We start from the raw sequence: 24,007 nt of genomic DNA on the forward strand, positions 1-24,007 counted from the left end.
CTTCAGGATGAGAACAGAAATCGTGCTCCAGCGGCACGGCAGCAGCAGGAGGCCCCATTAGCTAAAGTGGTGCTTCAGGTTAAGAACAGTTTCAGGTTAAGAATGGACCTCTGGAACGAATTAAGTACTTAACCTGAGGTACCACTGTATAGTTCAAAAACATCTAGAGAGCACCTCATTGGCTACCCCAGGTATAAGTGATTCAGCGCTGCATTTCACATTCGATTTTTGACAGATTCTCTCTGAGGAGGAACACCTTTGTCAAAGCATTTATGTATTATCATTTTGACATAAAATTAACATGCATCTCAGGGGCATTTCTCCTGAGAAGGCACAGATGTTTTTTCAAAAGCAGAGCAGTACGATGTCTCTCCCGCCCCACCCGTTCCCAATCAAATCACATTCTGAGGCTTTTCTCATTATAGCAAGAGAAAGTTTTATCCCCCGTAAATTACACCATGTCTGCTGTTTTGTGATTTTTTCCATCAGTTGCAATAATCACTATTTGTCAAGACTCTGGGATATGTCAATTGGTAAGAGCGTCTGTGTGGTAATGAACATGTGAAGTACTTGAGCAAATTGTTCTGCCAGAGAGAGAGAGAATGAGAGAGAGAGAGAATGTTGAACTCTGCCCTTTTGTGTTTTTGAGAGAAAATAATTTTAGTGGTGGTGCTCAGACTGCCTATTATCATATTGTGATGCTACACATTGCTGTGCAGTGTTTTCTTTCCCCTGCCCCCTCACAAAATGTAAGGCATTTTGAACAAGTATTGCAGTGGAAATGTGCAAATGTATATAAATACCACTGGCATAATATGCAAATTACATGCTCAATATTTTGGGCTTCAGAAGCTGTCGGCCCTGCCCAATAATATGCAGATGTCTGAATTGCTTCTGTGGGAAGTCACTTGGTAATAAATGTTGTGTTTGCTGAATGTCATCACTGCCCTCTGCTGGATATAACATTAATGTGTATTTGAATCCCTATCAGTACAGGTTTGGTTTGGTTTGGTTTGGTTTGGTTTGGTTTGGTTTGGTTTGGTTTGGTTTATACCCCTGCCAGCTGAAAGCCAGATCACACATTTTTTTCAAATATTGTGTAGTTCACAGCTGAATAATGCAGCTTTTGTACTGAAAGCCAGAGAAGAGATACGTAGCCTTGGTCTTGGGTAGTTTATGCGCCGTATACAGCACAATAAAATACACATTTAGAGATCAGTTAGGGCAGAACTTTCCAGACTTCTTGTTGGTGGCACACTTTTAGACATGCATCATTTTGTGACACCGTAATTCAGTTTTACAATGGTACCTTGGGTTACATACGCTTCAGGTTACAGACTCTGCTAACCCAGAAATAGTGCTTCAGGTTAAGAACTTTGCTTCAGGATAAGAACAGAAATCGTGCAGCAGTGGCGCAGCGGCAGCAAGAGGTCCCATTAGCTAAAAGTGGTGCTTCAGGTTAAGAACAGTTTCAGGTTAAGTATGGACCTCCGGAACGAATTAAGTACTTAACCCGAGGTACCACTGTACTAGCAAACCGGAGGTTAAACTAACCCCTTTCCAGCCCCAGGAGGAACACGGGGAGTGTTCACGCAACACACCTACACACTGCAGCCAACACACTAAAGTGTCACAACACACAGTTTTGGAAAGCTCTGAGTTCGAGAGCTGCAGTGTGTTTGAGGCATACAGTGCTTAGAACCTGAGGTAGTATGTGGATAGAAGCTACAGACCCAGGGAAACTGAATGTGCCGCAACGAAGGGGTGTGTGTGGAGAGACAGTTCTATGGTTTATCTTCTACCTAGATATATGACAGGGGAATCTTGTATATATATATGCCAATAATCCTTTTGCACGTGGTCCACCCTGAACATCACACCATGTATGAGGAATTAACCACCTTTCTTCTCTCTGCCTATTCCCCTCCCCCTCCCCCGCCACAGAGCTCTTAGAAAAGTCTCTGGTCCTCTTGAACAAAAGCCACGACCTTACCAAATTCATAGAAGAGTTCAAATCTGATGGGCCGAATGTGAACCCAGAATTCGTTCAGGGAGCCCACAGCAGCTGCACGAAAATTGGCAGCCTCCTCGAAGTCCTGCAGGACAGGAGAAGGCAACTGGACAAATACCTGAAGCTGCAGCGCCAAGGACTGGAGCAGGTCTTGCAAATCTGCCAGTGGCATCACCAGGAAAACCAGGTAGGAAAGAGAGACATATATAACTGTATATATAAATGCATGCATGCAAACAGGACTGTGAAGTGAGGCTTTAATGTGTTGGATCAGATAAAGCACATGGATGGGATGCGATATTGGTGTGATCATTAGGCTTGCACCCAGTGGGACTCAAATCTGAGTAACAGTAGCCCTATTTATTGTGTTATTCATGTGCATGGCCTTACCGAGCGGGGGAAGGGGCAGAGGAAGGGGTGGGGGGGTGCGGTCCGCCTAGGGTGTCACCACTGAGGGGGTGACAAAATGCCGGGCGGCACTCACCACGGGGCCTGCAGAGCGCCAGAGCCACACGTCTCTCCTGGGAGAGAGCCAGTGTGGTATAGTGGTTAAGAGCGGTAGATTCGTAATCTGGTGAACCGGGTTCGCTTCCCTGCTCCTCCACATGCAGCTGCTGGGTGACCTTGGGCTAGTCACACTTCTCTGAAGTCTCTCAGCCCCACTCACCTCACAGAGTGTTTGTTGTGGGGGAGGAAGGGAAAGGAGAATGTTAGCCGCTTTGAGACTCCTTCGGGTTGTGATAAAGCAGGATATCAAATCCAAACGCTTCTTCTTCTTGGGTGTGCGCAGACTCCTCGCTGCCCAAACGGTCTGCCCACTGCCTCCCCCCAGCTGTAGGGCGGCTGAGTGGGAGGAGGCAGGCAGACTCTGGAGGCCCCATGGTGTACCCCTCCCCTATGGGCGGCTCACCCCTCCCCTGGGCTGCCACAGGTGCCTGAGTGGCTTCCCCCCTGACGTAGCATCACCTTCCTCAAACAACCACACACTGCCCATGGTTCTTTGAAGAACCCCCACCCCCCAGCATGCAAGCTCTTGGGTGTCCCAGTCACATGAAAGCCCTTCGCCAGGGCAGGAACTCTTGTGTTGGGGTTTCCCTTCGGACAACTGCGGCAACATGGTTGTTTGGGGGAAGGAGATGCAACGTCAGGAGGCAGAGCTCGAATTCCAAGAATTCATGGCACAGGTTGCTGCCACAGGATGAAGTGATGCTGGGTAGCCACATGCAAGAGAGGACGAGGCTCCTGCTACTTCATTCGTTGTGTGGAAGAGGGAGTGTAAGCAGGCACAGTGCAGCCCTATAAATGTCTCCTCAGAAATGAGCTATTGAATTCAATGGGGCTTAGGATTGCAGCTACAGTCCTCTGCACGTTTATTCAGAAATAAGTCACACTGTGTTTAATGGGACTTTAACACAGTCCTGGCATTTGGGAGCCTTCTTATCAGTGCTATTCAATGCCATCTAGCTGTTAAAGGCACAAAAATCCTGCAGGTAAAAGCTGGGACTGCTACATAAGCCACGTCACATCCTCAGACTTCCCATTCCATTCAATTTTTAATGTAAATATCCTGTTAACAGCACCATAGGCTAGTGTTCAGATGGCGTTTGGAGTCAAATCTCAACCTTATGTATGAGATTTGCAAAGTAATCCTATGCATATTTACTCAGAAGTACGTCCCACTGGGTTCATTGGAGATTACGCAGAAGTAAATGTGCCTAGCATCATAGCAGGAGATCATAGCAACGTAACTAATTACATATTATTATTATTTTTTGCGGAGCGGGGGGAAGGAACCCCAGTGTTAACAAATACAGTGGTACCTTGGGTTAAGAACTTAATTCGTTCTGGAGCTCTGTTCTTAACCTGAGGTACCACTTTAGCTAATGGGGCCTCCCACTGCTGCCGTGCCGCCGGAGCACGATTTCTGTTCTCATCCTGAAGCAAAGTTTTTAACCCGAGGTACTATTTCTGGGTTAGCAGAGTCTGTAACCTGAAGCGTATGTAACCTGAAGCGTATGTAACCCAAGGTACCACTGTAAATGTTGCTTACATTTACATGGCATGAATCTGGTCATGACAACAAACGAAATTTCTGTATCTGTTTCCATTTCTTATTGGGACTTTCTATCCGACTTTCCTACTTACAGCACATTCAAAAACATAAACATCACATTATACCATGAAAAGAATTCCTACAAACACCTTCCATTCATGCATACAAAACAAACCCTCCGTTACAGCTATGGGAAACTTTGGCAGCACCCTAATAACAGAACCCAACATCATCTCAGTCCTTCAAAAGCCTGTGGGGAAAGTTAAGTCTTTACCTGGTACTGAAAAGATTACTGCAAATGTTATGTGGCCCTTGATGACAAGAAGGGCCTCACACCTGTATTATGCTTTTTATGGTATCAGTCAGATATGTTCTATGAACCCTCCTTTTACTCACTGACAATCAGTATTAACTTCCCAAGACGTCGTAAGTCATAGCATAGGAAGGAAGTTTAGTTTAAAACTGAAAAGTTGTATAGCATTATACAGAGATCATCTTAACAAATATGTAAGGAAATAGTGCCTTGTGTTCTTTGACATAGTTGGCAGCCTGGGCATATAAATTAAATATGCAAATGGAAGCAGCGTCACTTTGTCGTGGGTTTTTCTCAAAGCTCTTCAAATAGCCCCCTGGAGAGCATCACATTACCTGTTTTGTAATGCGCTATGGGTACATTATAAATCACAAATTGTTCTTTGCATTTTTATATAACATTCCCCCAAGTAAAGCCTTATGAATTTGCTTGGGCTTGCTAGGAAACTCTGAAGCATCCATCAGATGCTTGTAATTGCCCATGGGAAGACTAGATTTACCAGTTTCTTGACTAGATTGATCTGTACCCAGAATGACAAATCCCGTCTTCCTTCAGAGGTGTCAACTTCACAGCCGTTGGCTATAGTCTGGTAGCTGAGAACAAATCCCCATTTTAAAATAATATAAAGAGGGTTGGTGTGAAAATTACAAAATGTGAGCCACACAGCTATTGGTATGCAAATCATGAGGATACCACAAGCTATAGTTCAGAAGGCCCAGGGTGACGCCATGTTGGTTGTTGTTTTGCTCTGTCTCCTGAGAAATGCTCAACCGAGGATCTGCCCAGGAATACAATATCTTCATTACTGAGATAGGTTCTCACTGGTTAAAACCAATGTTGCGAAACAAATTTCATGAAATAAGTTTGAAAAATACCTTATTGAAAAGGATTCATTCTTTATCCTGTACATTTTGTTTGGTAATATCTGGTACAAGTTTGCCAGCAATGGGGATTTTGTTTCCAGTGTGAAAAATTCACTTGTGTCACCATCACCATTTAAAATATAGTAGATAGGGCTTTCCTGCCATCTGTCCATTTGAATCCTGGCCAATATCTCCAGGCTGTGTGGGCGGGGCTTGGGAGCGGACCAAAGTGGAGCAGGCTTTACTCTGGTCCACCCCAGCCCTATAAAGGCTGGCTGCCCCTGACCCCAGGGTCTGCAGTCAGCTGAAGAACATCTGTCCCTCCCCACCCTATTCAGTAATGCTTTGGGTTCTGTATGCCAACCTTTCCCTTCCAAGTCAAGAAGGAATTTGCCTGCAAACAGGTTGGCGCTGTTTGCAGGTTTTGCCTTCCCCGTAGCAATAGTCACAACTTTAGCAGATAAGGCATTGAGTGGAATCCTTTTAGTCTAACACCATGCAGGGGGTGAAGTGGTGCATCACCCCCACCTCAGGACTGTGCAATAACAGGGTACCCCATTAGAGGGGTTTCGTTGATCTCTGTCCAAAAGCCAAGGCGTGCAGCAGATGGGCCATAGACATTCCTTCAGCAGCTTGTGACAGCCATTCATGTAGACGTGCATCTTGCAGACAACCCATTAATCCTAGGCTCGGCCCTGTCATGTGTCAGCCCTTCACCAGGGGGGCTGAAAGGGATATGCACCTAATGGTCTAAGCCAAGTCCAAACTACACCTGGAATCAAAAAAGTTGTGGACAATTTTTAAATTCCAGAATGCTGTCCTGTCCATTTTGTTCACCTTCACAGGAGAACAAAGCCTTGCACTCTGGAGAGGGGTCGCTGTGAGTGGGTCCACAACAATTTACACTGGTCCACTACAGTATGGCCATGCCAGACGGGAACATGGAGGAGGGCATGGAATGAAAGACTGGTTGTACAGGATTGTAAAGGGTTTCAGAGCAGGCGAGGAGCCCACCTCCCCACACAGGTGCTATATACTGTGTCCAGAATTTGTAAACTTTGGTATCACAAATGGGACGTGAAAGAGAGTTGGCTATCGGCTCCATTTCCCACGATCTCACTTTAGGAGCTAGAGTAACAACCTCAGTTTGCTTCAGTACAGCAAGAAACAGCTCAGCTGGGAGCAGGCATTTAGGTAATAATGCGTAAAAAATGGCATATTTCCCCTAACCGCAGTGCAATCATCTGAAAAACATCGTAATCCCTGGCAGCTGCAAACTATTCTTTCTCAAATATTTTCAGCAAATCCCTTTTATTAATGAAAAATAAAGGCGGGCAGGGCTGTTTTGTACATAATTAGTTCGGCAAGCAGATCCGTTATTAATGTATATGTGTTCATACATTTCTGAATGGCTCCCAATTATGTCTTTGTGAGGAGAACCACTAAATCATGGTTATTCAAGGCTCCCAAGCTCATTGATTCACAGCTTGCTGCTCCGAGGTGGACAGCAAGGTCAGAGGTTATGGTTTGTTAAATAATTGCCCATAAGTAAAAATCCTGGCACACCTTTTATGAACAATAATTCAGATCCTCAAATGCCCCCGATGAAGTAGACATTTGCCTGTGAAAGCTATGGACATAATAAATGTATTAAGTCCACAATCCAAACGCCATGGTCAGCAGTGGTGCAGGCTTAAAGGAGCGGAACAACAATCACCGCATCCACAGCCCCACCACTTGTTACCTAGGATAGAAGATCCTAGGTCAGATAGTAGGAATACTGGTGTAGCAGAAGCATCTAGGTGGAATGTAGACACATAAAAAACGCTATGAAAATGCTATTAAAAAAGTTTTGAAAAATATATTGAATTTCCCATAGTTCAGCATCGCCATCTAGTGTCACATTTGTATAATGCACTTCACAACACACTTAAAAACATTTTATCTGCAGCTGTATAGCTGAGTCCCTAGATCAGGCCTGGTGCTGGCATGTGACAGTAGCAGGGACAGGTTGTCCCTATCCCACAAAATGGCCCATTTTAGAAGATTCTGCCAGAGACCTCTGGTGGCAGTGCCCCCATTCCCACTATTTGGGAAGGCATATTGGCGCACTCCTTGGCAGCAAGGTTTCCTCTGCCACCGTTCTTGTGTTCGCTATAAGCATACTCACATGGCACCTTCTCTAGAATCTTTTGTCAAGGTTGTAATTTGCAAAGCACTGTCCAAATTCTCTATTGTCATGTTGCAATCAGTGCAGCCATTTCTTGCTTTGCTTCAGATACAGCAATACATAGAAACAAATTGAAGGTTTGTTTCTGGAGGGAGGGGAATCTTCTGAATAGTTCAGGCATGCTGAACGCAACTGGCATGGTCCACAAGATCATTTCTTTGTAATATTTCCTCTTTAAAGTGATGTGGGTTGATGGTAAAGGTAAAGGTACCCCTGACCGTTACGTCTAGTCACGGACGACTCTGGAGTTGCACGCTCATCTCGCTCTATAGGCCGAGGGAGCCGGCGTTTGTCCGCAGACAGCTTCCGGGTCATGTGGCCAGCATGACTCAGCTGCTTCTGGTGAACCAGAGCAGTGCACAGAAATGCCATTTACCTTCCTGCTGGAAGGTACCTATTTATCTGCTTGCACTTTGACATGCTCAAATCCCTTTCTGGACCTTAGTCTTCCAGGAGTCATTTCTTATGAGTCATTCGTCAGATTCACCACTAACCCAAAGCACATATTCTCACGGGTAGCAGTGCAATTTCAGCAAGTTATTTTACAAAATCCATGTTGGACTTTGTTGTGAGTCCCTCTAACAATCCTGAGAAACTGGTTAAATCTGCTATCCCCTATCCCCTCCACAGCAGGGTGAAGGGAGAGTAAGCTTTCTACAGTGCTTGGTGAATGCTTATCTGTTAGTGCTTCCGTGGCTCTGCTTTTCAAATCTTCTTTAACAAATACACACCTCAGGCAGTGAGGATGCAGGCACCCGCCTAGTAGCTGATAATATATTACTGCATTTCAGCACATTTCAGAGTGTTAACACTGAGAGCACAATTATCAATTAGCACAGCTTACTCAGTTTTGCTGGGTGGCCTTTCATTTTTATAACAGCGTAAGTGTATCTTACCATGCAACCGTACACTTGCCTAATTGGATAATATGCCTGTTCATGAAGTTGCGCTCCTCTCAAAGGAGTCAGGGGGCACTCATGCACCCATCTTAAGTCACTGGTAGCCCAGCTTCGAAAGATAGACATAGCCAAGTAGCTGGGATGTGAGAGGTTATTTCAATAGGGGGTGTCAGGGACTGGACAGAGGAGGAAAGGTGGCGTCCGCCTCCCCAGCCTGACCCTTCCAGAGAAGAAGGAGACAGTTCAGAATTACAACAGAGGGTTGAGGGAGGTCATAGCTCAGACGCAGATGAAGTGAAAAGCTGGAAAATATTGGGAGAGGAGGAGCCAGAAGAGGAAGCACCACGGACTCAGTGTCTTTAAAAGCATTCCAGCCCCCCCTCCCAGAACACAGCGGGCCTTGAAAGTAGGAGAGCAAAGAGCTCAAAGGCCGAGGGCACTTTCTAGCACTCTTAGCGATGATTCATGAGGAAGTGGGAGAGATGGAGGGGGTGGAGATTCACTCAGAGCAACGCCATTATTCCGAGAGGCCGCATTCCCAAGCCTCTCTATGTGAATATTGAATAAAAGAAGATGGTAAGGGCTTTTCCTTGTCTTGTCCGTTCCTGGCAACCTGCCGTGGGGGTTGGTTCCTCTGCTGCCTGACAAGGAGCAAACTTTTAAGTCTTCCTTTTGTCTCTGCTGCAAACATGCCAAAATGGACAGATGAAAAGGGGAGTTTGGTGTTGTGCTAGCTGGCTCTGCTCCCAATCTCTATGTTCAAAGTGCCTTTTTAAAAAAGCAGAAGCCTAAATGTTACCTGTATCGGGGGGGGGGGGGCAGAGCGGGGAGAGGCTGCCATCAGGAGACCACACTATATGCAGGTGTATTTGTATAGAAGGCACCTTGAATGAATACCCAACACTAGTGCTATCAAGTTTTTAGGTCTGTTTCCCTAGCTCCCTGGAATAGACACTTTAATTCTAATTCCGCCTCCCAGGTGTGCATAAAACCCTACAGCTCCTTGTTAAGTATTGCTTCTGATGGAGAGTTTGATGTCCTTCCTTCCGTGGAGTTTTATCCCTGACATTGCCTTATTCATTATTGTCCAGGACTGAGAGGTCAGTGTATTCCATTTAGCACTCAAGAGTGAGAATGTTGCACTTTCCTCCCTGTCTGGCCCTAGATTCTGTCATCTCTCTGACCAGCTTCCATATAATTAAAAACCATATAGAGTTGTATCCAACGTTACGTGTGCAAAATGCAGCTTCCTCCACCCAGTTATAGGCCATTCCCTCTGTCCACTGCAGCCCCCTATGACATAGCACACAGTGTTTGGTAGCTCCCCACAACCTCCAAAGAAGCTACAAGGGAGAGGGGCAGGAGGAGAGGGGGGAAAGGTAAAGTTTTGTTGCATGAGCTTACTTTCCAGTCACATGGCACTGAACGTAACCTGCCTTTCTTGTCCTGCCGATTCCAAGTAGGGTAGCCCAATGTTAAAGGTAAAGGGACCCCTGACCATTAGGTCCAGTCGTGGCTGACTCTGGGTTGTGACGCTCATCTCACTTTATTGGCCAAGGGAGCCGGTGTACAGCTACTGGGTCATGTGGCCAGCATGACTAAGCCGCTTCTGGCAAACCAGAGCAGTGCACAGAAACACCGTTTACCTTCCCGCTGGAGCGGTACCTGTTTATCTACTTGGACTTTGACGTGCTTTCGAACTGCTAGGTTGGCAGGAGCAGGGACTGAGCAACGGGAGCTCACCCCGTCATGGGGATTCGAACCCCCGACCTTATGATTGGCAAGTCCTAGGCTCTGTGGTTTAACCCACAGCGCCACCCGCAGCCCAGTGTTAGGAGCAAGCTTTTGTAACATCTTGTCATAGAAAGTAGTGGATGGCTGCAGATCCACTTCCATTTAGGGGTTCTGATGACTACAGAAAATTATATTGGACACATTCACTATTCCTCCCAATATTTCCTGCTGGAATAAACAGTGACATGCCTCAAATTTATGTGCTCCCTCGTCCCATTTCCCTCCCCAAGCTCAGTGGTGGCGCTGGCCTTCCAGGATCAGATCAGAAGCTGGGATGGCTTCTGCTGGGATGGCTTCTGCTGGAACCATCCATGAAAAACTGGGACACTTGAAGGGCATGCCATAGTGTGCCGCTGCATCTGAACTGAGCCACTCAAATCATAGTGATAGCCAGTCTCAGAGTAGACCCATAAATTTACTTTAAGTATTACTTATCACCTTTAGTTGTTAAGAAACACTGAGCATTATATATATATTATATATATAATGTCTCCCCACCTCTCCAGTACTGTGATTTAAAAATGAAATCAGGCCTCGAACGAGGAACATATCAAAATGAATAAATTGGAAGCACTTAGGAAGCAACTTTGTGGTGTGACATCAAATTAAATTTTAATTACATTAATTATCTCTTTATATCCCTTGCTACACCAAACTCCTTAGGTAATTCGCTGAGTGTGTTGTTGTAGATTTGTGGGAAGCATTTTTGTTTACTTTCAGAATATTCATAGAGGAATACTTAATAGCTCCAATTGTGACATATAAGGGCAGACTAGGGCCTCAGTCTAACACAGTTCTGTACCCATGCTTAAGCCCCACTGAAATTAAAGGAGGCTAAGCATAACTCTATACTGGATTGTGGTGTATATGTAGGTAATGATCCAATACACCAGTAAATAAAATAGCTGCATTTTAGCCCATGTGATATCAAATTCCACACACCTCTTACTCTGTTTAGGCATTATATGAATTAATGGAATAGGGGGAAGGATCTTGCATGCTTGACTTCCTCATGTTCATTTTAATGCTCGAAAGAGCCTTTGTGCACACAACTGCATAAGCAAAGGATTCCAGGTCCCTGGTCATTTATTCCTCATTCTCCAGGGTGAGGGATTGTCATAGGATAGTTACATGCAGGCCTTGAGCTAAAAGTATATTCATTCTGCTTGGGGGGGGGGGGGGTCACTGGTTTCCTTCCTCTTTTTGTGCCCACAGTTCAGAAGATAGGTTCTGTCTTAACATCCTGCAGCTTTATAGGATTAAAATAGAGTAGACGTGGATGTGAAATAATTATAGTTCCTAGGGCAATGCTTTTCTTTATCAAATAAAACAGCAAATCACAAAACAAAGTGAAGACTGAAAACAAGTCCTCATTCAATGTAAACAGGATTTGTTTAAAACTTCAGTGCGCAGACGACTGGGCTATGGAAACCCAGCCTTTATTAGACTCATTTATAAATTTCCTATTCTTTTGGCTAAGACAAGATTTTTCACACGCTCTCATTAAAAAGAAGCTAAACTGGGTTGCTGTTTTTACATGAATATATAACTCGCAATGTAGTAGTACAGTTCAAACCAATTCACAGGAGGCTGAGTTATTTCTAAAAAGATATAGGCTGAATAGCAGTAAGCAGGATATAAGAGTTCTTACCATTGTGCTGGATCCATTCAGTGACTGGGAATGTGATCGTAATCATCTATGTTTATTGCTTATGATTAATCTCATTCAACACACTATGGGTTATTATATAACTATCCTTATGATTAATCTCACTTCAGTAGTTACATACCAGTCCTTCAAAATATTGTTTCTTTTTTCAGATCACCTCTTGGTACAAGAAGAACATAAAGGATTATTTTCATAAGCAAAAGCTGGGGTCATCTTTAAAAGAAAATGAAGAATTACTCCAGGAGCACAAGGAAATGGAAAATAAGGTTAAAGTAAGAACCATCTTATCTAAAACATGCTCACTGTAGTCCTTCAATTTCTTACAGTGGACTATTGTATTGATATAGGAACATCTTTCCCTGAGGATTGTCAGTTCACTCATTAAATCATGGGCTCTTCATTGCTTGGACTAATCTACACTGGTGAGTTATAACGTTAAAAATACGTTATAAAATGTGACACCAGAGGGCGCTGTAGAGCAGCAATCCATTGTCAATGGGATATATAGATATATATATATAAGGGTTTTTTTATAGCGTTTTTCTTAGCAGTGTAGATCCAGCCCTAGTTTATATGTTTTTGCCCAGTTTGGGAAGAATATGTATTTGCTCAAGGTTTCTGGCAAGTGGCAACCCCTCTCAAGGCAGGTCACTCTTAAAAACTATGGTGCTAAGGTTCCATAACCAGACAAATTAATAGAAGGGGAAATATATGAATGGCGGTTAGCTAAACTAGTTAAGAAATGCAAGCAAAAACTCAATGTGTCACTCAGGTTTGGGGCTGCTTCCCCATTGCAAAAGAAGAATGCACACTACAGCTTCTTTACCTATTACATATGGGGTGGCTGTTGAGAAAGTCAGCTATTTTGTTTTAAATAATCATTTTACATGTTGCTTTACATATTCCACCCACTCCCAGTTTTTTCTTCATCCTTAGCAAAATTTTAGTGTCATGCTTCATTTCCATAGAATCATAGAATCATGGAGTTGGAAGAGACCACAAGGGCCATCGAGTCCAACCCCCTGCCAAGCAGGAAACACCATCAGAGTACTCCTGACATATGGTCGTCAAGCATCTGCTTAAAGACCTCCAAAGAAGGAGACTCCACCACACTCCTTGGCAGCAAATTCCACTGTCGAACAGCTCTCACTGTCAGGAAGTTCTTCCTAATGTTTAGGTGGAATCTTTTTTCTTGTAGTTTGGAACCATTGCTCCGTGTCCGCTTCTCTGGAGCAGCAGAAAACAACCTTTCTCCCTCCTCTATGTGACATCCTTTTATATATTTGAACATGGCTATCATATCACCCCTTAACCTCCTCTTCTCCAGGCTAAACATGCCCAGCTCCCTTAGCCGTTCCTCATAAGGCATCGTTTCCAGGCCTTTGACCATTTTGGTTGCCCTCCTCTGGACACGTTCCAGTTTGTCAGTGTCCTTCTTGAACTGTGGTGCCCAGAACTGGACACAGTACTCCAGGTGAGGTCTGACCAGAGCAGAATATAGTGGCACTATTACTTCCCTTGATCTAGATGCTATACTCCTATTGATGCAGCCCAGAATTGCATTGGCTTTTTTAGCTGCCGCATCACACTGTTGGCTCATGTCAAGCTTGTGGTCAACCAAGATTCCTAGATCCTTTTCACATGTACTGCTCTCAAGCCAGGTGTCACCCATCTTGTATTTGTGCCTCTCATTTTTTTTGCCCAAGTGCAATACTTTACATTTCTCCCTGTTAAAATTCATCTTGTTTGTTTGGGCCCAGTTCTCTAATCTGTCAAGGTCGTTTTGAAGTGTGATCCTGTCCTCTGGGGTGTTAGCCACCCCTCCCAGTTTGGTGTCATCTGCAAATTTGATCAGGATGCCCTTGAGTCCATCATCCAAGTCGTTGATAAAGATGTTGAATAAGACCGGGCCCAAGACAGAACCCTGTGGCACCCCACTAGTCACTCTTCTCCAGGATGAAGAGGAACCATTGATGAGCACCCTTTGCGTTCGGTCAGTCAGCCAGTTACAAATCCACTGAGTGGTAGCATAGTCAAGTCCGCATTTTACCAGCTTCTTTACGAGAATATCATGGGGCATCTTGTCAAATGCCTTGCTGAAATCAAGGTAGACTACATCCACTGCATTCCCTTCATCTACCAGGCTTGTAATTCTGTCAAAAAACGAGATCAGGTTAGTCTGACATGACTTATTTTTCAGAAATCCATGCTGACTATTGGTGCTCACGGTATTCCTTTCTAGGTGCTCACAGACTGTTTGCTTAATGATCTGCTCCAGAATCTTCCCTGGTATTGATGTCAGACTGACTGGGCGGTAATTATTTGGGTCCTCTCTTTTCCCCTTTTTGAAAATAGGGACAACATTTGCCCTCCTCCAGTCTGCCGGGACTTCACCTGTTCTCCAGGAATTCTCAAAGATGACTGCCAGTGGCTCTGAGATCACATCTGCCAGTTCTTTTAATACTCTTGGATGCAGTTCATCTGGCCCTGGAGACTTGAATACATCTAAACTAGCCAAGTATTCTTGTACTATCTCCTTAGTTATTCTGGGCTGTGTTTCCTCTGCTGAATCATTTGCTCCAAATTCTTCAGGTCGGGCATTGTTTTCTTTATCGGAGAAGACTGAGGCAAAGAAGGCATTGAGGAGTTCAGCCCTTTCTGTATCCCCTGTTTGCATTTCACCATCTTCTCCTCTGAGTGACCCCACTGTTTCTTTGTTCTTCCTTTTGCTACGAACATACCCATAAAAGCCTTTTTTGTTGCTTTTAACCTCTCTAGCAAGCCTGAGTTCATTCTGTGCTTTAGCTTTTCTGACTTTGTGTCTACACGTTCTGGCTATTTGTTTGAATTCCTCTTTGGTGGTTTCCCCCCTTTTCCATTTTTTGTACACATCCTTTTTAAATCTTAACTCAGTTAAAAGTTCTTTAGATAGCCACCCTGGCTTCTTTAGGCACCTTCCATGTTTCCGTCTCATTGGTATTGCCTGAAGTTGTGCTTTTACTATCTCCCTCTTAACAAACTCCCAGCCATCATGAACTCCCTTTCCTTTTAGTATTACTGTCCATGGGATCTCACCCAGCACTTTCCTAAGTTTTATGAAGTCGGCTTTCTTAAAGTCAAGAAATTGAGTCCTAGTATGCTTGGCTGCTCCTTTCTGCTGTATAGTAAACTTCAGAAGAGCATGATCACTCGCACCTAATGATCCTTCCACTTCTACCCCACTAACCAGGTCATCAACATTGGTTAGGACCAGATCTAAAATGGCTGTTCCTCTTGTTGCTTCTCCCACTTTCTGGACAACGAAGTTGTCTGCAAGGCCAGTGAGGAATCTGTTTGACCTTATGCTCTTGGCTGAGTTTGACATCCAGCAAATATCCGGGTAATTGAAGTCCCCCATTACTACTAGCTCCCTTCCTTTTGCATGCTTGGCCATCTGTTCCAGGAAGGCATCATCTATGTCCTCCGTTTGGCTTGGGGATCTATAGTAAACTCCCACAATGAGTGTATCTGAAGAAGTGTGCATGCACACGAAAGCTCATACCAAGAACTGACTTAGTTGGTCTTTAAGGTGCTACTGGAAGGAATTTGTTTTGTTTTGACTATGGCAGACCAACACGGCTACCTATCTGTAACTGGTCCCACAATGAGGTCCCTGTTATTCTTCTCTCCCTTAATTTTGACCCAAATGCTCTCACTTTGGCTTTGAGGTTCTAAATCTTGGATCTCTTCACAGGTATACACATCCCTGACAAATAATGCCACGCCTCCTCCTTTCTTGTCTGGTCTGTTTCTCTGAAATAGATTGTATCCCTCCATTATTACATTCCAGTCGTGGGACTGAACCCACCAGGTTTCAGTGATGCCTATTATGTCATATTTAGTTTGCTGTACCAAGAGCTCAAGATCATCTTGTTTATTACCCATGCTTTGCGCATTAGTGTACAGACATTGAAGTCCATTAATCATTCCCCCGTGTCTCTTATTTAAGGATTTTTTCCACTTATGTATCCTTAAATTTCAAGAAGAACAAATCAACTCTAAGAGTGTCTGTCCCAATGATGGCTTTTTAAGAAAATAAACATTCTGAATACAGTCTAGAAAGCTAAACAAATTTAAGTATCATTGACTTCAGGGGGAAAGAGTTAATCACTATAATTGGATACAATGGGACTTAAAAGTCATTAACTTTGGCTGGATCACACCCGGTATTTTTCTGCAATTCAGGGTGCATAGGAGCGCTTCTTTTTTCTCAGCTGCTTCATGTTTTTGAAAGCCTCACAGCCTCTTTTGAACAAAAGGGTCCAGATTTGTTTTTTTTTTTTTTAAGTATAATTTCACCCGGTCTGCACCAATCTTTTCAGAAGTGCCAGATCAATCAAGAGATCTACAAAGGGGCTCAATTTCTGTGCCAAATGGAATATTGAGAACTGCAATTTTAAAGGTTACTTACTGAGAAGGCAAAAAAGTAAAATAGCATGACCTGTCTGTGGAGAGACACTGAGCACAGGTTATGTATAATGCTGTGTGTCCTCAGAGGTACTTTGGTAGCTCAGGGAATCTGCAGAGGCATGGCAACATCAGGCTTTTTGCTGCTCTTGGTGGAAAGAAGTGACAGCGATGTCATGCCACCAAATAGCACGCGGTATTAAAACAGTAATGTCTCTGGCTGCTGTGGATAACTGCAGATGACAGCTGATCCACTGTGCTAAGCAGCTCACTTGTAGAAGTTCATCCTTGTACATCAAATCATTATCTCAGCAGTCCTGCAGAGAGGCAAGAAAAGGGCTTTGTGCCTGTGGCTTCGAAGAGAAAATCCCCCAGTGTACACAATGAACCATACCCACCAAGCTTACTCACCACATAAACATTAGTGAGGCATTCAAGGGACAGGGGCAGCAGATCCTGATGTTGATCTTTATACCACCCACCCCATCCCTGATGTAGATCTTCACTCACCTCTTCTTCCCCGGCTGGGAGGGGACACCATTTGGTGGTTTGCCTCAGGCGCCAAAATGTCTTGCGTCAACCCTGGTCCTGCCTCTTAAGACACCCGTGGCTGTGCCCCCTAGTCTACGCAAGATTGGTGTCAAACCAAAGAGGGCCTTATGCACATGTCCCTGTCTCTGTTGAGGGACACCCCCCCCCCCGCAGTTACATATATAGCACCAAATTCCCGAATAGGGATGGAAACCACGTTTGTGATATCTAGCAGCCTCCTCCTTGCCAGCTTAGCATACTCGTTGGCTATTAAAGGACACAGAGGGATAAGACACACCACACATGGCTAATTCAGATGCAACCACTTTTCTTCAACAGGGCAGAGATTGTGTGTGTGTGTGTGTGTGTGTGTGTGTGTTGTTGTTTTTTAAAATGTCATTATTGTAACCTTTCCTGTAGAGCTTCTTTCTTGAGTGCGGAGATCCAACATGATATAGTGAGTAGAATGTTGGACAGGGACTGGGGAGACCAAAGTACAAATCCACACTCAGCTATGAAGTCCACTAGGTGACACTAGGCCAGTCACACATCTAGCTCAGTACAGTGGTGCCCCGCTAGACGAAAGGGTTTTCCGTTTTGGAGGCGCTTCGCAAAACGAATTTCCCTATGGGCTTGCTTTGCAAGACGAAATGTCTTGCGAGTTCCTGCGGGTTTCCCCCCTTTCCCCCCCTTTTCCTAAGCTGCTAAGCCGCTTATCAGCTGATCTGCTAAAGCCGCTAAACCGCTAATAGCGCTAATCCGCTAAGCTGTCAATGGGCTTGCTTCGCAAGATGAAAAAACCGCTATACGAAGAGCCTCACAGAATGGATTAATTTCGTCTTGCGAGGCACCACTGTACTGACCCTCCAAGGTACTGGGCAAGAATCTTTCCCAAACCTGACACCTGAGATCCTTTTAACTAGATCTGCCAGAGAATGGACTTGGGACTTCCCGCAGTACAGGAACCCTCTGTGCTTTTTACCTCTGAGATGGCAACCTTTCCATTTAGAAATCTTCTAACACCACCAATAAACACCAAAGTGCGTCAAGTTTACCATAACCCATACCAGCAAGAGAATATAATGGGAAATATTTCCTTCTTTATTGAACAGATTTATTTATTTTTTAAAGCCACGCAAGACCCACAATGAAGTCACATAGGAATGAAACTGAGCCCTGGTGATCTTTGACCAGTGTGTGGCTCTAATCCAGCAGATCTGATGTGATTGCAAAGCCCTCTGTGTTCAGGGAGCGTCTCCATATTCAGTGGGCGATCTTGGAATGCTTGCACACAAATAACTCCCCTTCATAGGAAAGGGCAGAGGGTCACTGCGCTGACTGACTTTTGGACGCTGTCCATTTTTAAGGAGATAGGATTACCATTATTAGAATCAATGGGATTTAAGCATTACAGTAAAACACTTAGGCTCATTGATTTCAAGAATACATTGGCATGCATAGCTTGCGCTGGATTGCCCAGTAGTGAAACTTGGCAAATTGTTGATAATTCCATTGTGTCAAATAACTGAATGCATGTGGTTGCATTTTAAATGATAGCAAGATGCCCATATGTTTGTTCCTAAGCAATGTAATTGAATTTTGAGGGTACTGTCAACCATTCATATTAGCACTACAGTGGTACCTCGGGTTACGTACTTAATTCGTTCCAGAGGTCCGTTCTTAACCTGAAACTTGTCTTAACCTGAAGCACCACTTTAGCTAATGGGGCCTCCTACTGCCGCCGTGCCGCCGGAGCACGATTTTTGCTCTCATCCTGAAGCAAAGTTCTTAACCCGAGGTACTATTTCTGGGTTAGCGGAGTCTGTAACCTGAAGCGTATGTAACCTGAAGCGTATGTAACCCGAGGAACCACTGTACTATGAACATGGTAGTTGCTGACCCTTATTTAGTAGGATGGGTATTTTGCAGCTCAGCAGGATAGGTAATTGAACAAAAGGCTTGTACTTCTTTGCTGCTGTTTCCAATTCATCCCGGGGGAATGGTTTTCCTATTTATTAGCCATATAATAACCTATGCATGGGAAGTAGTTGCTGTAACTCTTTACACTATCTCTACACTGTAAGCCAGTGCTGCCTGGGAATATGGCTTTGTTTGTTTGTTTATTTGTGGCATTTGTATTCCATCCTGTTACATAAACCTCTGTAGATGGTTTACAATAAATCAGGGGGGAAAGAGAGTTGAAATACAAAGTAAAATATAAAACCATTTAAAAGGGTGGAGGAAACTCTTCTTAAATACAACAACAAAACTAGTTGCATTGAAGGAATTGTGAGGTGTCCAGCCATGGGGAAATTAGACTACCTGCTGCCATGTAGGCCTAACTATCCACAGGAAAAGAAATAGAAGTATACTAGTTTATTAGGTATTTTTGTGCTTTCATTTTTGGGTTTTTATCTTGTGGACCTGCCCTGTGATCTTTGGATGAAGGGTGGTATACAAATTTAATGACTAGTAATAATAATAATCTCAAATACGTTTGTGTGAATCAAATGTCCTTGCTGGACTTTTGGGTATGACAACTGGGACCATCTGCACAACAGGCGAGTTTAACTGCCTACCTACCCTTTAATGCTCCCTCTCATTGCCATGTTCTTTCCCCCCTCCTATCTGGGGTTCCTTGGAGAACGCTGGGGTCTTGAGGTTGCCCATCACCCGGACAGCACACTGAGCAGGCACACAGGTCACCTGATCACAATCTTCTTCACCGTGATGAGGTGTAATTTAAAAGAAAGTAATTTTCTGAATTTGCGTCTCCTACCTTCCAACACTTTGAAGCTAGAATCCAGGATGGCATCTTCCTGTTTTGTTTTGTTTTGTTTTGTTTTATCACGAGAGAATGGGAGTCATTTGGGTTGCTGTAATCTCATGCAATTTTGCACCGCAGTTTCCTGTCCCCCCCCAAAAAAAAACCCCACACACACATTTTGGGCAGGCATGGCAGCCAAAAACAGGGTCCTGAAAAAAAAGCGCTTTTTGGAGGGTAATTGCATGGCAAAATCAAGCGAGAGCATGGCCACTGTTCTCTCGCAATTAAAAACGTCCTATTTTTTCCAGGACACTTGTAGGGTAAGGAATCTATGTATGTAAATTAGCATGTGCAAGTTTTTTTAAAATCTGTGCCTTCGTCTGTCTTTTTCGTGGGGTGGCTATCCTGCAGGCAGATAGCTAACTGAGGCGGACCTTCTCTTTCTAGGTATGGAGCTCCAGTGTGGAAGACTTGAAATCAGAGGCTCTCAAGATTCTGTTTTCAGAAGAGTATGCTGAAAAAGAGCACCTGAAGCTTTCAAATCAGAAAATGAACCTGTTGCAACAGGAAGTGAACCGTTGTATGGAGGAGCGGAAAACCTTGTTGCAAGAAGCCAATGAATTCTTCACTGCAGCAGCGAAGGTTAGTCAAAGGATTAACCAATCCACAACATGTGGTCCAGTTGCTTACACTATGCATATCGCACCACATTTGTTTTCAGTTTGTCACAGTTCCGTTTCTAGTTTCAAAAAGAGAAACATTGCATTTATTTGTATGTATTTCTCTGTATGCAGAACATTCTGGGAGGGGCAGAGGAGTCCCTCCAAGGATTTTGCCTCCAGCAGTTTATATTCCAAGAAACAGGTGGGGCTGTTATGCGTCAAGGGCCTGCACCCCCTCCCTCGAGAAATGAAAACACGTGGACACCAGTATTTAGGTTAATGGGCGAAAAAATGTCACAACTTTTATTGGGTACAGAATGTGAATGGTATTGGCTTTAGGCACTGGACCCATTCCAACTATATCTGACTCCCGCTCACCATGCAGGAAATCTCAAAAGGGTTAACCACCTTTAGGGGGAGCCCTGTTTATGTACATCAACTCGGAGCTCCCCCAGAGTCACCGGAAAGTCGTGCCATGGCCTTAGCCACCTCCCGGGCTTCGGACAGGATCCAAGACCCCCGGGTTCCTTTAACGGAATACCCTTAAATGGGAGGGGTAGCTGATGGCCACAACCTCCCCTCCCATAAACCAAGTTTTCCCAATGCCTAACAGCCAAACCTTACAAAGTTGTGATGATTTGCAACAAGGTAGGCAAAAACCAAGTGGCTGGTGCCAATCTGCCAAGTGGAAAAATTCCTACCAGGCCCCTTCAACAGCCGACCAACCGAAGTCCATAGCAAGGTCAAGGTGACTAACGCTAGAAGAAAGGGCAGGGAGGCAGGAGATCCGTAGTAGCAGGGAGCAGAAGGAATTACTCTCGGCTGCGTGGCAGCTTAGCCACACACCCCAGCCAGCCGGATTGGCTGGCGGGGTTGTGACGCGTGCCGGGACTCCCTGATGACTAAACATGCCCCCCACTAAGGGTGGGAAGCGCAAGGCCCGTGTGCAATCCCTCTCCTCCCTGAAAAGGAGAGGCTTTAGTATACACTGTACTTGTTCTTAAAACTTTTTAAAAAATGTTTTGAGAGTCCTATTAAAATTGCAGAAATACTAGACCTTTTCTTGAACTTTGTGCTCTAGGAGTCTGTACTGAGTTCCCGTTTGCTTATTTGTTTGCTTTCGTTATATCTTTTTGACCTGCTTCTCAACCATGGTAGGCTCTTAATGAGGCTTACAGTTTATCCGACATAAGAATGAAAGTATATTAGGTAAAAGTGGGACCTGCACAAAAATGATGCATCCCATAGCTTAAGCAGTGGAGCATAAGGCTCTTAATCTCAGAGTGGTGGGTTCGAGGACCACATTGGGCAAAAGATTCTCGCATTGCAGGGGGTTGGACTAGATGACCCTCATGGTCCCTTCCATGATTCTGTTTCTCACCTCCCCTATTCAGCATTCCGTGGCCACTGAGCATGCTCAGTTTTCATTGGGCTATTTTTTATTGACTGCCTTCATTCCTGCCAAACGATTGGCAATCTGGGGTTGTGTGTGTCACTTTCAACCAATCCTAAACATTTTGACACCACATCCAGCCATCTTCATATTTTGGATAGGTTTTACCATGCCAGGAAATAAAACACATAATTGTTCCTTCTTTCCCTGCAATTTGTAACGATCAGGGAATTTAGGGATTGTATTCCTCTGACAAGGAAATAGTCTTGGTGGATACAAACTTCACTACAGGCAAAGAAGGCACCTGGAATAGGATTCCTTCTGAATATCTTTTTTAAAAAATTTATTTATGCAAAGTTATAACAAAACATATTTTCCAAAAACATATCCTTATTCCCCACCCCGTTTTTCCTCTGGAAACCCTGTAAAACCCCTTAAAAACCAGCAGCACTTGCCAGAGCCTCCCCGCTTTTTGAAGCAAGCTTCCTAGTGCGTGGCTACATTAATCAACTGCAGCAGAATGAAAAGGCCATGTTACCGAGTATCATATTATGCTGAGTTGGCACCATCTATGAAACTGTAGCAATATAGGAAGGGGCAATCCTGACAGCCAGAGTGGTTATCACAGCTGTCATGGAAAAACTCAACTTCAGAAGGCTACAGTCTTCAAACTTCCTACTCTATACAATGTTAAGAGTAGTGGCTTTAGAGCAGGTCATCTGAAGGTTGTGACCAGTCTTACAACCCGACCCTATCCGTCTTTGCAAGGAAGTACAGTGGTACCCCAGGTTACATACGCTTCAGATTACAGACTCTGCTAACCCAGAAATAATACCTTGGGTTAAGCACTTTGCTTCAGGATGAGAACAGAAATCATGCAGCAGTGGCGCGGCAGCAGCAGGAGGCCCCATTAGCTAAAGCGGTGCTTCAGGTTAAGAACAGTTTCAGGTTAAGAACGGACCTCCGGAACGAATTAAGTATTTAACCTGAGGTACCACTGTCATTTCTACTGAGTTCAGTGTTGTCTTTTCTGCTGAAGACCTTCCTCTTCCAGCAAGCCATTTCAGGTAGAGATCTTTCCCTGTCTGCATCCAGTACCTTTCGAAGAACAAACTTCATTACTAGTATGGTTTATGTCATGAAGTCCAGAGAATGGCACCCAAGTACAGTAAACAGCTCTACTAGCCCAACGTAAGCATTTTTGGCTCTGCCAATGGGATTTCCACTCCCTCTCCTCTTGTCATGTGCCGCCTAAATCTGCTCTGGAAGGTTGAGGAGAAACTCACAACAGATTTTTTTTTGGGGGGGGAGTGCAGAGGGGGAGGGGAAGTTTCATTGTCCAGCCCGCACCATGGGACCTATATAGTTGTATACCGCCTAGAGTTCTGATCCAAAGGTTCCTGAGTTTTTCAAAACTGACTGGTAATTTTATTGTTGTGAGTGGCTTGAAGTCACTTTTGTTTAAAAAAGGCTAATATAATACTCACCGTCACCTACAATTCTAGGGTTTGAGAAGGGAAATTACATAAACTGGCTCACCCTCCACTGCTGCTGTCTTCTCTCGAAGTGATAATCCTGTCATTATATCCCCCCCCCCCATCCATTTTTCTTCTACAGACATCATTCTCTTGGTCATTTTTGAAAGTCAAACAAGCATCCATTTTTATTTTATTTTTTTGCTTTAAAAAGGACTGAAGATACTTTCCCCACATTCTCACTTCATCATCTTTTTGGTAATACAGCAATTCAGACATTTCCCTCATAACTGAAGGCAGAGATACTCAGAAAAAGAAAAATGTGCACCGGGAAGCCAAGAAGCCGGTAATTTGGTTTCTGACATTTAACTAAAGAGCATTTTTAAACTGAAGGCCCCAGTCCAGTTGCCATTACTCTCAGCAGCAAGTTGCTTTACAGGTTTCTGCTGTACACGAGACTCTCGCCATGTAACAAGATATCTGTGCTCTCAGCTTTAGCAGCACTAGTTCACCAGGGAGGAGAGAATCTGGATTCAATGTTCCCTTTCATAAATAAATGGTTGGTGTTGTAAGAACTGACAGTGCTGCCCATCTTGTCTGGTGCTGCCCATGTAGCCTCATGGATTTGCTCAATAGTGACTCTGTGCATTGGCCCATCAGGCTCAGTATATTCAGACTGCCAATGGTCTCCACCACATTTGAGAGACCTTCCCTGCCCTCTACCTGAGGTTATTTTATGGAAAACACCAGAAATTGAGCCTAGAACTTTATGCACGTAAAGCAAGTGCTCAGCCACTGACCTATGACTCCTTCAGTTCCCTGTCTACTAAGGAGAGCAGTGCGCACAGCTGAAGGTGCTTCATATAAGGACTTGATCAGAAGCAGAGCCTCCTTTGTGCAT

General features: G+C 44.3%; 1 protein-coding gene across 3 annotated transcripts in view; it reads left to right on the plus strand.

Annotated features, from left to right (window-relative positions):
• Window positions 1-24,007, plus strand: part of CCDC141 (coiled-coil domain containing 141) — a 110,376-nt gene that overhangs the window by 35,604 nt on the left and 50,765 nt on the right. For all 3 annotated transcript variants that reach the window (XM_081855686.1, XM_081855685.1, XM_081855684.1), the window contains exons 5-7: window positions 1,945-2,198; window positions 11,985-12,104; window positions 20,024-20,218. In XM_081855686.1, the coding sequence (XP_081711812.1) occupies window positions 1,945-2,198; window positions 11,985-12,104; window positions 20,024-20,218 (569 nt within the window). The remainder of the gene's footprint in view (window positions 1-1,944; window positions 2,199-11,984; window positions 12,105-20,023; window positions 20,219-24,007) is intronic.

Source organism: Podarcis erhardii (assembly GCF_964252035.2).
Source record: "Podarcis erhardii genome assembly, chromosome: 1".
Taxonomy (NCBI): domain Eukaryota; kingdom Metazoa; phylum Chordata; class Lepidosauria; order Squamata; family Lacertidae; genus Podarcis; species Podarcis erhardii.